This window comes from Phoxinus phoxinus, assembly GCF_949152265.1.
Source record: "Phoxinus phoxinus genome assembly, chromosome: 14".
Taxonomy (NCBI): Eukaryota; Metazoa; Chordata; class Actinopteri; order Cypriniformes; family Leuciscidae; genus Phoxinus; species Phoxinus phoxinus.
This window is the reverse complement of record NC_136889.1, coordinates 6,686,761-6,703,512: the sequence shown is the minus strand read 5'-3', so window position 1 is coordinate 6,703,512 and position 16,752 is coordinate 6,686,761. Positions and strand designations below refer to the sequence as shown.

The 16,752-nt window shown below is 38.5% G+C and overlaps 2 protein-coding genes and 1 long non-coding RNA gene across 5 annotated transcripts in view; 2 read left to right on the top strand and 1 right to left on the bottom strand.

Annotated features, from left to right (window-relative positions):
- ninl (ninein-like) overlaps positions 1–8,479 on the top strand; it is a 26,298-nt gene extending 17,819 nt beyond the window's left edge. For 2 of the 3 annotated variants that reach the window (XM_079634997.1, XM_079634998.1), the window contains exons 18-28: positions 706–2,298; positions 2,804–2,908; positions 3,003–3,072; positions 3,607–3,891; positions 3,974–4,087; positions 4,168–4,314; positions 4,398–4,547; positions 5,601–5,714; positions 5,806–6,015; positions 6,182–6,295; positions 7,605–8,461. In XM_079634997.1, the coding sequence (XP_079491123.1) occupies positions 706–2,298; positions 2,804–2,908; positions 3,003–3,072; positions 3,607–3,891; positions 3,974–4,087; positions 4,168–4,314; positions 4,398–4,547; positions 5,601–5,714; positions 5,806–6,015; positions 6,182–6,295; positions 7,605–7,796 (3,094 nt within the window). In that variant the 3' untranslated portion in view covers positions 7,797–8,461. Of the gene's footprint in view, positions 1–705; positions 2,299–2,803; positions 2,909–3,002; positions 3,073–3,606; positions 3,892–3,973; positions 4,088–4,167; positions 4,315–4,397; positions 4,548–5,600; positions 5,715–5,805; positions 6,016–6,181; positions 6,296–7,604 lie in introns of all 3 variants that reach the window. The other variant, XM_079634999.1, reaches the window with a different exon arrangement.
- On the bottom strand, positions 7,935–11,236 carry gins1 (GINS complex subunit 1 (Psf1 homolog)). Its single transcript, XM_079635003.1, has 7 exons — positions 10,983–11,236; positions 10,769–10,833; positions 9,911–10,009; positions 9,741–9,831; positions 9,533–9,649; positions 8,722–8,796; positions 7,935–8,629 (listed from the first exon to the last, which is right to left on the bottom strand). Exons 1-7 carry the CDS (start codon positions 11,055–11,057, stop codon positions 8,561–8,563), a joined length of 591 nt encoding a protein of 196 aa, XP_079491129.1. The 5' UTR covers positions 11,058–11,236; the 3' UTR covers positions 7,935–8,560.
- Positions 10,750–16,752, top strand: LOC307010385. Its single transcript, XR_013800183.1, has 3 exons — positions 10,750–10,857; positions 16,511–16,606; positions 16,728–16,752. It is a non-coding gene; the product is annotated as an uncharacterized lncRNA (long non-coding RNA).

Sequence of the window (16,752 nt, the reverse complement as noted above, 5' to 3'; positions counted from 1 at the left end):
TGCCCCCCTCCCCAAAAAAAACCCAATACATTTAATGAAACTGTTTTTTTTTGCAAATATAAAATGTTGCCTATTTTAAGACCATTACCGGTCTGTTTTTTTTTGGTGTTGTGACCATTATTTATTTGATTTATAACAGCTCATAAAAATATATCAATCGTCCGACAGCATCCGTTTTCATTTCCATAATACAAAAATATCTTTCTTATTACTGTTGTGAAGAAAATATATTTTGATTTGTAAAGATGTTCATATGTATAGATATTGTTGTATTAATGATTTTTTTCATGATTTTTTTTTTTTTTTTTTTGATAGTGTTAAAAATAATGGTTTACATTAGGAATTTAATGAGATTCACCATGGAAAATAATGGCAATTTAAAAGTAAAATTTAAATAAAACGATCTGGATGCATTATAGTAATTAGAAATTTGCATAACTAAAAAATTGTTAACACTTTACAATAAGGTCTCATTTGTTAACACCCACTTACAATTTATTTTGTGCATTTTCAATAAAACGTAATATGCGTGCTTCATATAGACCTTCATTCAAGAATTACATCTTGAATTGTGTTTTACTGTATGTTCAACCTTCTTTTTTTTAAGTAGGGAAAGTTTTTTTTTTGTTTTTTTTCTCCTCCTTGGTATCCATGACATTGCAATACATTTAGACATAGACGAATTAGCATGTTGCTGTGTCCCAGGGAGAAGGCAGAGCAGCAGTTATTGCACATGAAGGCACAACACAGCGAGGCTCAGCGTAGCCTGCTCCATCAGCTGCACCTCGAGCGCAGCCGTCTAGAAGAGCAGTCTGAGCAGCATCGCAGAGAAGAACAGGAGGCGCGCAGGGAGCGTCTCCTCAGCACCGAGCGCTGGAGTGAAGAGCAAGCTCAGATCTGCAGCAGGGTGGCACAGGAAAGAAAGAAACTGGAGGAGGAACACCAGGAAGAAATCAAGAATCTAGGAGAACACATCCACTTCATGGAAGCTCAGGTAGAACTCGCGTCCAGGGCTGAGGAGGAGTTGCTCATATTACAAAGACAGCTAGAAGATAAGCTGGAAGAGATGTGTGTTCAGCTTGAAGACAACACGGTTTCCATGAAAGCTCAAGATGCTCTTGTTCAGCGTTTGACCTCAGAACTTCATGCCAAAGAGAAGGAAACAGAAATTAGAAATGAGAAAGAACAAAAGCTTTGCAATAAGCTCTCTCAGCTAGAGCAAAAGCTTAAAGCGGAGCGAGAAAAGAAGCAAGAACTTCTGAAGCAAAAGGAGCAAATACAGAAAGAAATGGACAGAAGTACTCAAGATCTAAAAAAGGAATTTGCAAAAGAAAAAGAGAAGGAACGGGAGCTTCTTGACCAAATTTCTGAGTTGACAGAAGAGCTGGAAAACTGGAGGACCAAATCTGAGACCTGGCAGAAGGAGATCGAAATAATGCAGGGAAGCAGTGGTCATCTATCTACTGCATTTGGTGAACAGCAAATGCAATTGAGTGCAAAAGGGAAAGAACTTGAGGAGCTTCAAGAAAACTTGGCCAAAACGCACGAGGCATTGAAAACCAGAGATGATGATCTTACAAGACAGGCTTCTGAGCTAAATGCTGTGGAGATGGAGCGGGATCGACTCATAGAGGAGCTCAAGGGTCAGTGTGAGGTTCTCAAACAGCTACAAACACAGGTTAATAGTCTCTCTGAGGAGTGGGATCAAATGCACACAATGGAGCAAAACCTTCAAGGCTTTCTTCTTGTGGAGCAGGGTAAGGTTGAACAGCTCCAAGCCCATCTGAACTTGGAGCAAGAAGAAACAAGACATCTTGAACAAGAGAACTCAAGCTACCGGCAACTTGCAGACCAGCTTTCTTCTCAGATTGTTGAAATGGAGGCCGAATATACCAAACTTAAAGAGAACGGAGATCATTTTGCACTGGAACTGCAAAGCAAAGACAACCAAATGCTGGAACTACACCGTCAGCTTGAAACCAAAGCCGAAGAGATGGATTTGCTCTGGAATGAGGTTCAGCTGAAGATGAATCTGTTTAAAAACATCACTAATTTCTCTGGTCAGGTTCAACTTTTGACCAACCAATTGGAGGACAAAAAGCGAGAGCTGTGCTCTCTGAGAGAGGAGGCCGACAATACCACCAACCAACTACAGCAATCGCTGATGGACTCCCAAGCAGAGCTTCTGCAAATGGAGGAGGCCTTTGAAATCGAGAAGTGCCAAATGAAAGAACAGCTTCTGGAGATGGAGGGACTTGTCATGGCCTTAGAACTGGAGATGGACTCCAATCCCCACAGGTTTGTGGTTCTCCAGCTAGTAGATGACCGCCGAAACAGATCCAAAAGATTAACAATTGCTGCATTGATCCAATCGTCGATTCTCCCGTACGGATGCCAAGAATTGACCGCTCACTACTTTTGTGTCTGTCCAAGAATGTTTGACTGAATGTTTCACAGAATAAGATCTCATTAACCGTAGATTCTCGCTTTGATTTTTCAGACCTCATTCTGCATCTCACTAACTGAATGATAATGTGTCACTGACATGCATGAAAACTCACTATTAATAAATTACTGTATGTATTCTGATTGAAAATGTGTTATTGCATCCTATTAATTGTATTAATATTACATTTGTGTGTTTGTTGCCCTAAACTTATGCTGCTTTTTTTAAAAATGTTGAAAATCTTGCTATGAAAACTCCTGAAATTATATTGTTTTCAGTACTAAGCTTCCTAAAAGTGCAGAGGCTGGTAAGATTGTAATGGAGGGCTGATCTCTATATTTTGGTGTCCAATTGTAGGGCTCAACTTGATGAGGTCACGTCTGAAAACAGTGCACTGAAAGACAGGCTTGCTGTCTTACAGCAGGATGTCAAGTCGCTGGAGGAGGAGGTCAACAAAAAGAGGTAAAGAAATCGTCAATTTGGACTTGTCAATTATCTAAACTTAATTTTAGCATTTTATTTAACAAAAACAAATTTCACTTCACTTTTTTTGAAGGAGGAAACTTGAAGAGATGGACAAAGAATACATGAAAAATCGAGATGACGAGGAGAGGCTACGAAAAGAGGCAAGATTGGCATCAATTAAGTTCTTGGAAAAATATTGATAGCATGGAGAGGGTAGCATGGATATTAAATGATGATTTATCAGTGCACTTTTTTTTCTTCTTTTTTTTATTAATGTGCCCTCATGATCTTTAACCAAAATAACTTCCCCTCCCTCTTGCATCTCTTTTCTGTTTATTGGCAAGAGGGCGGGACAACCTGTCACTCACATGACATCACAGCAATAGCAAACCACAACCATCCAATCAGTTCCCAAGGGACAAAATTAAGTTTTGTCGCCCTACTTTAATTAATTTTTTTGTCTTGTTCGAGAAGCTTTCACTCTGATATACGTCACAATAGAGAAGTAAAGGCTATTGCGACTTCCATTTAATGCTTACTTTAAATTAAAAATGAAACTCTGTTTTGCTATCTTTGTGGGGACTATCAATTGGCGTAATGGTTTTTATACTGTAAATGTCACATTATGAATACTGAATGATTGCACAACATTATAGTTCCTGCTCCTAACAATTGTTTTTCCTTATCCAACATAGAATTCCAAATGTCGAGAAGAGGTGCTCGATCTCAGTGCGAGAAACCTTCAGCTTAGCAGTGAGAACGCTGAACTGAGTTCCCGGCTGTGTACTGATCAGAGAGCAGTGGAGACGCTGACTGACAGGCTAGCACAGGTGTGCCAGGAGAACGATGGGACAGCTGCGTCCTACAGACAGCTGCAGGAAACCCTACAGCAGCAGGAGAGCGACAAACTAAAGCTCCAGGAACAGTGGCAGAAAAATAAGGATCTTCTAGAGAGGGAGCTTAAAACTGCCAAGGAGATGGTATGATTCAGTTTTTTAGGAGATATATTAATAAATTATCTCAAAGTTGGCAGGAATCACTGAAACTCCTCTTATTTTTCAGCTCCAGCATTTGACTGTGGTTGAGTCTGCATTGACTAGTCAGACTCTGAAAAACCAAGCACTAGAGCAAGACAAGGACCATTTGTTGAAGGAAACCGCAGGCCGAGACCAGAAGGTGAGATGCTGATGCTTTTTCTTTAAGCAATTTTCTCTGATACTGGACATGCTAAAGCTTGCTTTGTGTGTGTGTTGCAGCTGGAAAAGCTTCAGGAATCACTTCGTAACTCAGAAACCCAGATAGAGCAGCTCAACTCCCAGATCCTAATTCTGCGGCAAGAAAAGGATGTTCACGTCCAGGAGGCAGCCACGCATCAGAAGATGCTGCAGCAGTGTCAGGACAAGGTGAACAATGATCTTTATACTTGTTTGGGTTAGTTCAATAATAATAAAATGAATAACTGCTAAATATTGTTGTGTAACACAAGGTCCAGGAGCTTGAGAACAGCATACATCAGCTGGATAAAGAGAAGGAGCATTTACATCAGACCCACAGGATTCAGGAGGAGACTACAGTCAGTGTTCTGCAGAAGGAGTGCAAGCGCTTGCGAGTACAGAACGAGGACCTTCTTAACAAAGTTAGTCAGAAAAAACAAATTGATATTGCAGTGGATTTTTCTCAATTTGCAATTATCTTTGTCCAAATTTTACTCCCCATTTATTTTCTAGTGCACTATTTGGAATGCATATGCGTGACACTTTTAACCAAGTTATACATGGACCCATGACCTCGGTGTTGCTGGCACCATTCTCTACTGTTTGCATGGCAGGAATGTTCTGGATGCACAATTGTGATTTCCATATAGTGCACACTTTTAAACACACAAGGCATTATTTTTGCTGTGTACAGCCCATGTATACTTGTCATTGCTATTATAGGGCATTATTCAATCCAGAGGGGATCACCGAACTAACAAAAAAACAAAACAAATTGGAGCTTCCTTTTATTCCTGCTGTCTTTTTGTCTTTACTGAAATACTGTGGAGATTCAGCTGCGGTCGCCACCATCTGGCCGTTCAGCGTACATAGATTGTACACCCGTTAATATGGTGCATTGTGGGATTGAATGAGTGAGCTCGATAAGGTCCACTATGGTTTCGGACAACACTACAAATGGGAGTCCCCTCAAATAGTGCCCATCACTGCCCTTTAAGGGTATAGTGGGTGATTTTGGACACAGCCTATGTGTCTCAGAAGTGAAATCTCATAGCCATTTGTCTTCCCCTGAGCACAGAAACACTGCACAGCTGGTATAGGATTTAAATTATCCTCATGTTTAAATGTTTTGTACAAATATGTTCAACTTGGAGGAACTTTTTTACAAAGTTTTTTTTTTTTTTTTTGTCTATGAAAGCACAAATTCATTATGTATATTTGGTACAATACTGTTCAAAAGTTTTGGGTCAATGAGAATTTTGTCAATGTTTTTGAAAGAAGTCTCTTATGCTCACCAAGACAAAATACAGTGTAACCAATAATATTGTGAAATATAATTACAATTTAAAATGACTCTTTCCAACTTTAATATGTTTTAAAATGTAACATATTTCAGCAGCCATTATTCCAGTCTTCAGTGTCACATGATCCTTCAGAGATCATTCTGATTAGCTGGAATCTTTTTTTTTTTTTAGGTGGCTCAGCTGCAGACTCAGGAGCTGGAACTTCAGAGACTGACACATCAGTGCCTCACTTTGAGAAACCAACAAGTAGAGCTAGAGACTGCTAAACATGAGGCAAATGAACAGGTTTGGAGATAATTTTCTACCTTCTCACTGATTGAGAATTCCTCATGAATGCTTTTGGTCTCACTTTTGTGTGTTTGATACTGTGGTTTAGGCACTAAGGGCAGAGAGCGCTCTGTCGCTGGTCCAGGCTCAGCATGTACGTGTAGTACAGGAACTAAGGGAACAGGTGGGGTCTGGCACCCGGGAGCACTTGGCTCATCTACAAACTCAACTGGCTGAGCAGCAGCTCAGGACGCAGGATTTAGAGGGTCTGCTTCGCTCTCAGGCCAAGCAAGCCGTCATTCAGATGGGCCTTCAGCAGGTACAGCTACACTTTCAAACTCTTGATGGGTGAACATGTCAATTTTCCTAAGCTGGACATCACTTTTGTCCACAACTGTATTTATCATTGAATAGTTTACGTTTTTTTCAACCTTCACCTCATTTTCCAAGTAATTTTATTTACAAACTATTAAATTAAACAACAGGAGCAATACGAGAAATTGATGGTGAATATGCAGGAGCGTATGGATGAAGTTGAAGCCAAGCTGAAGAACACCCGTGTGATGCTGCAGGAGAAAGTCAACCAGCTAAAAGAACAGGTAACCAGAAACAAGTGGCTTTAAAGTTCCCTAATTATGCTTTTTCAGATATTACCTTACATGCAGTGTGTAATATAGCTCAGCTGTTTGTGATTGTAAAAGGTCTGCAAAGATGAAAGTGCACTATAAATGGAGATATCTGTATCCCGAAAGAACAAACCGAGTCTGAATTGCCTGAAATGAGTCGTCAGTAATTCCGGTCTTACTTCTTGCATAACCCTACGTATAGGTTTGTAACACATTTGCCTAATGCCAGCCTATGGTCTTCATTGGCTGCCCACAAACATCTACTTTCCCCCTTTAAACACCGTAGTTGTAGCTGAGGCCAGGCAGAGTTTGGTTTGTGTTGTTTACATGTTACGGTTCTCTGCGCTGTGAAAGCAAATCCATTTTGAATGAACTTTCGAAAGGGTTGGAATTGCAGTAAAACCGACACCATCGTTAAAATAGCACAATAGGGGCACTTTAAAACCACGTTACTGAATACTGCATAATATTACTTTTCTGTAGTTTATAGGATGTGAAATATTAGCCGGCATAATGTAACAAGTAAAAATTTCACATGATTCCACATACTGCATGTTGTTTATAAATAAAGATGTGAATAAATGTTAACAATTTATATAAAAGGTGGATATTTTATCCGATAAGAAGCCAGCGTGTAAATTACGATGGAAACACATTGACTGAATAAATCCCTCGATGCGCAACAAAAAGCTCTCGTGATTTCTCATCAACAGTGGATGTGATTGGATAGACTAACCAGCGGACCAATCGCATCGCACAGCAGATCAATATTGGTTTGATCATTCTGAAATGCCTGAGCCAAAGTCTGCCATCAGAATTATTTGGTTTAATTCCCTCCAAGAAGCGTCTCACATTATCACGTTTGCAAACACCAGCATTTGAACGCAAGATATCATGACTGTTTATTGCGGTTCGTCTGCTCGCTCTGAGATGCATGTCATTTATGATGGAGGTAAAAAGAGCCACATTTCCTATCCCAATTGCAGCCACTTTAATTTTTATTAGATATTTTGTGACAATTTCCAAGGAAGTGATTCATTTGTTCTCTTGAACACATGGAATGGAAATGGTGCTTTATACGAAAATGTTTTATGCGATATTCCAATTTTGCAACTTTAGATGGAAACATAGATGTGATAGTGTCTTTAGTGCACATTTTGGGCATTTCATCCATAAGACTGTAGTGTACATACTAAAAACAAAAATAGTATATTAGTATTCTGTTCCAAAGTTTGATTTTTTTGTATAGTGACAATCCCCTCTCTAACTTCCCCTCCTATAGCTGGGCAAAAATGCCAAGTCAGATCTGCTGCTGAAGGACCTGTATGTGGAAAACTCTCAGCTCATGAAGGCTCTTCAGGTGACCGAGCAGAGGCAGAAGAGTGCAGAGAAGAAGTCTTTCCTGCTGGAAGAGAAAGTGATCGCCCTTAATAAACTGCTACGTAAAATCGCCCCAGCGTCGTTCACGGCTTAGACTTGTTTCACTCCATTACGAGCCTTCACCTGTTGTACTGGACTGTGAAGTCCCACCCGCTAGTGCACTTTTGTATTTTGGTGCGAATTGTTTTTGTAAAAGCAGTAAACAATCCTAGTGTTAAAAGTAAAAGCACAAATAATGCAAAGTCTTACAATTACTCTAACAGCATTTTGGAATAAAATCATGCTGTTTTCAACAATATAAAGAGGACGAAGCGTAAAGTTAATTTAAGGTCATATTTTAGTCTCTTCAGAGGCAAGTGAATTGATCATTTGTCAAGGACAAAGCTTTACACATTTCTTTATTTGTTCACTGTGATGTAGGGTACAAGCCGCAAGCATTCTTGCCAATCTGTTGGCTTCAAGTATTTGATAGTAAAATGAGACGTATTCTTTTTACTGCAGTTTTAATGACCATTTTATAACCAAAGCACAGTATTCACTCATTGTACAGTTTTGATACAAATACCATATTGTAATTGCACAATTTTCAATCATGATGCACTAATGTCTACTTGGATATAAATTATTCTAAGTGTTTCAATTGATGTACACCTTGTTTAAAAGAGCTGGCTAAATTTTGGGAGATAATTGTGACACCACTGTGTTGTAAATGCATCATGTACTATTTCCCACTGTAAGGAAAGTAAAGTTTTACCTGTGTATGTGTGTTGCTTTCTGATTAAATCAAATTTAATTTTATAACATTTCAATTGTTAAAGTAAAGAAGAGATGCGAGTATCCACAATTAACTGCTTCTTCTTAGGAGATGACATGCTCTAATACACCCTGCCGAATAAGCTGCTCACATTTCCATCTGGGTAAGAAGTGCTGTGAAGAGAGGAAGGGTGAAACACATTAGCAATATAAACACACAAGCAGTCCTTCTAGTGTGATTTAAACATGCTCTTAAGAATAGTTACCTGGCTATTTTTCTTCAACAGAATCACAGTGCCATCATCTATTTCAAACTCTCCATGGTCTTTAAGACACCGCACCTGAATATGAAGGAAAAGATACATCAGTGCTTATAAAGTTCCTGTGGGTTTAGGTAAACAGCTAAATTTCACACACACAAAACTTTTGGTTACTTTATTACATTTTTGTCCCTGTATTAATGTAACAGGGAAAAAACGTCTATATACATGTGTTTTTTACCCATTACATTGATGAGAATTCAGCTGTAGATTGATTTTTTTCTTTCTTTCACACAGTGCCAAAGCACAACCAAAACTGTTCTTCCTCAAAATACATTAAGGTTTTTTTTATAACCACTAGAAGGCCAAAAGTTACAAAGTATACGTTTAATTTAGTTTAACTTGATTGTACTAAAATAACAAACAAAATAAATCAAAATATCTTTCTTGAATATATAAAAATATCTTGAAATAAAATAAAAGCTGTATATACATATTTAATGATTACAAATACTAATTTACTGAAACTTTCCAAAAAATAAATAAATTATATACACACACACACAGAATACAACATTATCCCCCAGTTTCACATTCTAGGCTTAAGCCTAGTCCCAGACTAAAATGCCTGTTTGAGCTGTTTTAACTGAATGTAACTTGGACTGACATATCTTAAAATATATCAGTGCCATTGTTTTGTCTCAAGATGCACATCAGTAATGTTTTCTTCAAAGGCATTAATGTCCTAATTGAACTAAGGCCTAATCCAGGCTTAATTTAAGACTTGTCTGTGAAACCAAAATAACACTGCACTCACCTCAATGTATAAACTCTTAGGGGGCTTCATATCCTGTGTTATGTCCAAACCTTCCTCTCCCCCAATTGATCTCATATAGGTCGCCAAGGATTTTTTATACTGATTGAACCACTCCATCTGATTTAGAAGCATTTTAATTAACATGTCAGTCACCAAGAAGAAACAGGTGGCATTTAATATTTGTTACACAGTAGACATTCAGGCCCACCTCTTCAGCACACATATGAAACCTGATGGCTGTGGGCAGTACACTGCCGTACTCCCATCTGAGGGCACGGATTCGCAGGAGGCGATCATAACTGTGGGAAGAACGAGAGAAGTGTTTGATCACACCAGTGATCCAGACGATGGATAGCAGGAAAGCAGTGAATCACTCACAGGTATGCGGAGATACAGCGCTGGTTCCTCAGGAGACAGCAGTGGCGGAACTTGATGCTTGGTATCAGCTCACTCTTGCCCTCGGTCTTTGCCTCATTCCTATAAGAAACAAGTTTATATTGGAGTATATTGGCTTTTTAAACTAAATCATACAGTATTTATTACTATTTTCAATAAGCTTTTATTTTGATATTTTATTTTAAGTTGTAGTAATTTTATGTACATTTTTATTATTTACACACAAAAAATGTATTAAGCTTTATATTTATTTCAGTATTAGTATAAGTATTTTGTTATGCCAAGGCAACCTTCCTAATTTTCTAAAGGTTTCAGTTTTACTTCATATAAGAAAATTATTTTTAATGGCTTTGACAGTCATCAATATGAGATACAAAATCATAACTACAACATACAAACTAAAATTGACAGTCCTAATTATAAAATAAAAAACAATGACAAAAAAAAGTCAAATTATGAAAAAAATATATATAGCCTATCTTATCTTAAAGTCATTATGAGAAAGTCAACATTATGACATGAGTCTAAGTATTGACAAAAAATGTAATGACTGTCAACATTTAAATACTTCAGTAATACTCAAGTCATAATTATCTGATAAAAATAAGAAATTATGACATGTAAATTATGAGAGAAAAGTTAAATTTTTTGATATTTTATGTTATCATTTTGACTTCTTATCTCATAATTACGCCGCCTTAGTATGACATACATTTGATATGACAAACCGTTTATGTCTTAGAATCATAAAACATATTTGGCTGAATCAATGTCACAAAAACGTGTTTTTAATGGTTTGAGTTTATAAAAACAGCATTGCAGAGCTAAGCACACACTTACACATCACTCTGGTTCTGTTCATACAGAGCCTTCATTTCCTCCAGGACTTGCCGAATACTGTCTTCCTGAGGAACATCCAGGACAAACCGGTATTACTTCACTTTAACATGTTAATGACATCCGACTGACTGTTACTAACTTACCTTCTGAAACTATGGCAGCTAAATTACAGTTCTCTATTAGTATTATAAAACCGTAACGTTGCTTTACTTACATTAAACGCGGGCAACTGACCATCTCCCATCCGATGTAGTTCTCTTATAAGTTCGACTGATTTTTCGCAGAACATTATAAACGTGTTTGTACTAAAAAGATGTCGATATTTCAGGGATAAAGTCTAAGCTAGTAAATGTCCAATGTAGGCAAAGCCAGTTTTCGCGGCAATTTTGGTTGTTATGATCACGTGAGCCTCAAAGTTACTACGGAGAGTCAAAAAGGACATTTTCAGATATGAGTAGTGACGGTAGTGACGGGACTCATGTCCGAGAATCGGTTCTTTTGAACAGTTCGTTTCAAAGAACCGGTTTAGTTTCAAGAAGAACATGACATGCGTCCTTGTGTGCATGAAGATACAACACAAGTATGAATGTTTTAAGTAACCTAAAAGCAAAAAACAATTCAATGCCTAGGCCACTTTCTGATAACTTTGTAACCGTATACCAGACAACATTATTATGCTTAAAAAGACATCGATTTTAAGAAACTGAGTGGAGTAGCACATTGTATTTTTTTCAGGGTTACTTTTTTAAAGCATTGGATTATTAGATTGTTGTATTACTGTATAGCATGACTAAGTATAAGTAATCAAGTACATGCTGCCATCTAGAGGTAAAATGGTCACATACAAACAAACACAGTTCACAGGTCATGCCTCTGAACACCTTAGGTTTGGTGACACCAATCTTTGGCAGTAGAAGGTTAATCCCATCTTAGGTTTTACCATTTTTAGGGAGAACCATCATATTTTCTGTAAATATAATTCTGTAAATGATGAACAAATAAAAAGCAGCAGATATTGTGGCGTTGTGCAATTTCCCAGAAGAAATAGACAGGACATGGAGGTCCAGTTCACAAACACCCAAAGGGCTTCCATCTCCCTTTTCATTATTGTGACTTTTTTCCTCATAATTATGACTTAGTATGACATAAATGTTACTGGTTGTGCCATAATTTAGGCTCTTTTTTTGTCATAATTAAGACTTTTCATGTCATTTTTACTTTTTATGACATAATTATGATTTACTAGTATGTCATAATAATGATTTACCAAAGTATGAGTTTATGTGGCAGAAATGTGATTCCATACTCATGTGCCTATATTGGCACACTGTCTGTTCAAAGTGGAAGTGGTAATTTACCATGCTTTACAGTGTCAAAGGCCCTTATAAGGCAAGTCATATGTCACTCTGTTTCAGAACCGATCATATATTTAAAGGTGACATATTATGTCCATTTAATATATATATATATATATATATATATATATATATATATATATATATATATATATATATATATATATTATGCCCATTTTCAGAAGATGTAGCCTAATATAAATATATGGTGTCCCCAGAATGTGTCTGTGAAATTTCAGCTCAAAATACCCCAAAGATCATTATAAATTTTCAAAATGCCCCTTTTTGGGTGTGAACAAAAACGCGCAGTGTTTGTGTGTGTTTCTTTAAATGCAAATGAGCTGCTGCTTCCCGCCTTCGTTCAAAATATAGCCTACGTCCTGGCTTTACACGAGCTTCAGATACTCCAGCAATAACAAAACACGTGAATTCTCACTCATCCAAAATCTCAGAAATAACCAGAAGCAGAGTGCAGCATTAGAGAGACTCAGGAAGAGGTTGCAACTTGTTTCTGAATGGTTAGTGGATAGGCTACATGTAGTTGTTGTGGAGTTACATTGATTCTCATCCACTTCCGTCATGTTTAACTTTTACACAAGTTGACACAGTTCCCTGAGGTCTTTATAAGACAGCTGCGACATTTTTTTGGTCTAATAGTGTTCTGTGCCGCCAATGACAGAACAGTTTGCATGCTTTGCTCAAACTTTTGCCATTGCATTAGAACTGGTTACACTGTTGCCCCTTGCGAAAAAGGTAACGAGCAGATTAAAAGACGGTAATAGTGAGATCTCCATTGTACGCCAGAAGACCCGATTATAGCACTTAAACGGAAAAAGTATGATTTGTCCCCTTTAAATTCTGAAATCTAAAATTCTCCAAAGCTGTTCACCAAGCTTACGATTAAATTTCATATTTAAAATCACCATTGAAATCTGAATCTCAGTGAAATTTCAGAACACAGAGCTTCTAAAGGCAGCGACCAATTGGTGATTGGCTCTTTTATATATAAGGTGGGACTTATTCCTCCATATTGCATGTTGTACTTTCTCGCATTCATAGTAAAATGAGTGCACTGTCTAGTCTTTGACAGTGTGGGAACAGCAGAGTTTATAGGTGTGAGCTAGATTAAGCAATAACACCCAAAGGCGGGGGTGCAAAATGGGAGATATCATTCCCTGTGGACGTGGAGTCAATGAAGTCATGCTCAGTATCTACTCCACAGTTTGATTGGGATGCCTCCCAAACCGGGGATAACAGTATAATTAACAGGGACAGCTGCAGATACGCTCCCTCTGTCAGCGGCCACAGCAGACACCGTCCACTCGGCCTGGGTCCAAATCAACTTCTAAAACCATAGAAACCGTTCACAGCCATATCAGTGTCTTGTGCTACAACAGGTGGTCCCTGAAGTTCACAATTCAACCTCCCCCCTTGTCTCAAGTTTGCTGTCTACCGCTCAACATTAGACCTGTGTGGACACTCGCATTTGTTATCGAACAACTCACAAACATCCTCTGCTTGGTTTGTATTTTTCAGGCCAAGATAAAATCCCACTTACGGACCCAAACATGTCTCTGTCAGAGCAGCGGCATCACATAAAACCTCCGGGGCTTTGGGAGCTGTCGCTGTAAGTGCTTATAGGCTCTCGGATGGTTGTCTCGGGTACCTGGGAAATGAGTGGAGTGAAAATAACAGGGAGAGGGAGATAAACAGAATGAAGGGATGAATGGAAAAGAGGAAGAAGGATCAGAGAATGGGTCAGTGGGATTTGTCTTGTTTTCTCACACCATGAGTTAACCAGCATGCGTCTAAAGAGCTTCAGCTGTAGCTTTGGCTCCTTCAGTCTTTCTCATCGACAGGATCAAACGGAACAGATTCAGCTGTGGCCTCCGATCCCGTCCCGCTGGAACTGCACAAATGTTGCCACTTGAGCCGCGATGTCACTAACACCCCCATCCGCTAACCCCCTCCAGCTGATTTCAAAAGAAACCTGCTGTCTGTTTGAACCAGTGGTAGAGAACTCTCTGGTGTCTTGCTAAAAATGATTCAGCCGGTTGCGTGCACATATGCATGACAGTGCTTGGTCGTAGGTATTTATGGCATAGTGTAATACACAATGCTTGGGATATAGAGTACAGCCTATATAAAAGTACAGGGAACTTTTATAAAGAGCCAATAAAGCTTATGGCATTTAATAGGAGTAAAATTCCACTGTGTTGTTAAGAAGTGAATAGATCTCTTAATTGTTCTGTTTTACATCCCTGTATCATAAATGATATATTACATCTGCATTCTACGTCTTTCTAATCTACGTGGTTGTTTAAGAAATGAAAAGCTACACACTCCATCAATTAGGGTTAGAAGAACTGTTGTCAAACATAACATGCTAGAAATGCTATAATAATGATTCAGTCGATGACTCTTAAGAATTTACCTATTTAAATCCAAACAGCGACTTTATTTTTTTGGCAGTGTAAGTATATACAGTGGGGCAAAAAAGTATTTAGTCAGCCACAAATTGTGCAAGTTCTCCCACTTAAAAAGATGAGACAAGCCTGTAATTTTCATCATAGGTACACTTCAACTATGAGAGACAAAATGAGAAAAAAAAATTCAGAAAATCACATTGTAGAATTTTTAATGAATTTATTTGCAAATTATGGTGGAAAATAAGTATTTGGTCACCTACAAACAAGCAAGACTTCTGACTCTCACAGACATGTAACAACTTATTTAAGAGGCTTCTCTGTCCTCCACTCGCTACCTGTATTAATGGCACCTATTTTAACTTGTTATCAGTATAAAAGACACCTTTCCACAACCTCAAACAGTCACACTCCAAACTCCACTATGGCCAAGACCAAAGAGCTGTCAAAGGACACCAGAAACAAAATTGTAGACTTGCACCAGGCTGGGAAGACTGAATCTGCAATAGGTAAGCAGCTTGGTGTGAAGAAATCAACTGTGGGAGCAATTATTAGGAAATGGAAGACATACAAGACCACTGATAATCTCCCTCGATCTGGGGCTCCACGCAAGATCTCACCCCGTGGGGTCAAAATGATCACAAGAACAGTGAGCAAAAATCCCAGAACCACTCGGGGGGACCTAGTGAATGACCTGCAGAGAGCTGGGACCAAGTAACAAAGGCTACCATCAGTAACACACTACGCTGCCAGGGACTCAAATCCTGCAGTGCCAGTGTCCCCCTGCTTAAGCCAGTACATGTCCAGGCCCGTCTGAAGTTTGCTAGAGAGCATTTGGATGATCCAGAAGAGGATTGGGAGAATGTCATATGGTCAGATGAAACCAAAATAGAACTTTTTGGTACCAACTCAACTCGTCGTGTTTGGAGGAGAAAGAATACTGAGTTGCATCCAAAGAACACCATACCTACTGTGAAGCATGGGGGTGGAAACATCATGCTTTGGGGCTGTTTTTCTGCAAAGGGACCAGGACGACCGATCCGTGTAAAGGAAAGAATGAATGGGGCCATGTATCGTGAGATTTTGAGTGAAAACCTCCTTCCATCAGCAAGGGCATTGAAGATGAAACATGGCTGGGTCTTTCAACATGAAAATGATCCCAAACACACCGCCCGGGCAACGAAGGAGTGGCTTCGTAAGAAGCATTTCAAGGTCCTGGAGTGGCCTAGCCAGTCTCCAGATCTCAACCCCATAGAAAATCTTTGGAGGGAGTTGAAAGTCTGAATTGCCCAGCGACAGCCCCGAAACATCACTGCTCTAGAGGAGATCTGCATGGAGGAATGGGCCAAAATACCAGCAACAGTGTGTGAAAACCTTGTGAAGACTTACAGAAAACGTTTGACCTCTGTCATTGCCAACAAAGGGTATATAACAAAGTAATGAGATAAACTTATGTTATTGACCAAATACTTATTTTCCACCAAAATTTGCAAATAAATTCATTAAAAATTCTACATTGTGATTTTCTGGATTTTTTTTTCTCATTTTGTCTCTCATAGTTGAAGTGTACCTATGATGAAAATTACAGGCCTCTCTCGTCTTTTTAAATGGGAGAACTTGCACAATTGGTGGCTGACTAAATACTTTTTTGCCCCACTGTATATATATAGTATACAACCATATCTTTTTTTTTAAAGCATGCCAGGATGCACAGCATGAAGTTGGTTGAGAGAAAAAAACAGAGCGAGGAGTGCTGGATTACATATGTAAATATAAAATTGTGTAAATATATAATAATAATAATAATAAAGATTGAGTAGGTGAAAAAATAGAATAGAATTGACTAGATTAAAATGGCTTTATTTAATCAAGTGAAAGCTGCGTGTGAAGCCATTGAAAGGTATTGAGACCTTGTGTGATGTGCTGTTTACTGTCTGTGTGAATTTCCTCTCTGATGACAGATGTTTCGATCTGAATGGTGTCTGCCGTGGAAGGCCATTAACTCGAAATACTTCACAAGACTATATGATGTACGTCTACTGCCAAAACATTTGGAGGTATGATTTAATCATTCAACATGCAGCCATACATTCATAGGGTAATTGCGAGGATGTCTAGTTTCAGCTTGTCTTAAATATTGAGATCATGTGAGTTTCATCTGCTCTCATCATGTTATAGGCCGTCTGAGTGTAGTGTCCGCCCA

Bases quoted from the DNA above. Each gene is read 5' to 3' on its own strand.
- gins1 (XM_079635003.1), bottom strand. From the start codon at position 11,057: ATGTTCTGCGAAAAATCAGTCGAACTTATAAGAGAACTACATCGGATG. The intron at 10,010-10,768 runs GTAAGTGTGTGC...TGTTTCTTATAG, and splicing joins GAACAGAACCAGAGTGATGT to GAATGAGGCAAAGACCGAGG. The intron at 9,832-9,910 runs GTGAGTGATTCA...TTCTTCCCACAG, and splicing joins CGCTGTATCTCCGCATACCT to TTATGATCGCCTCCTGCGAA.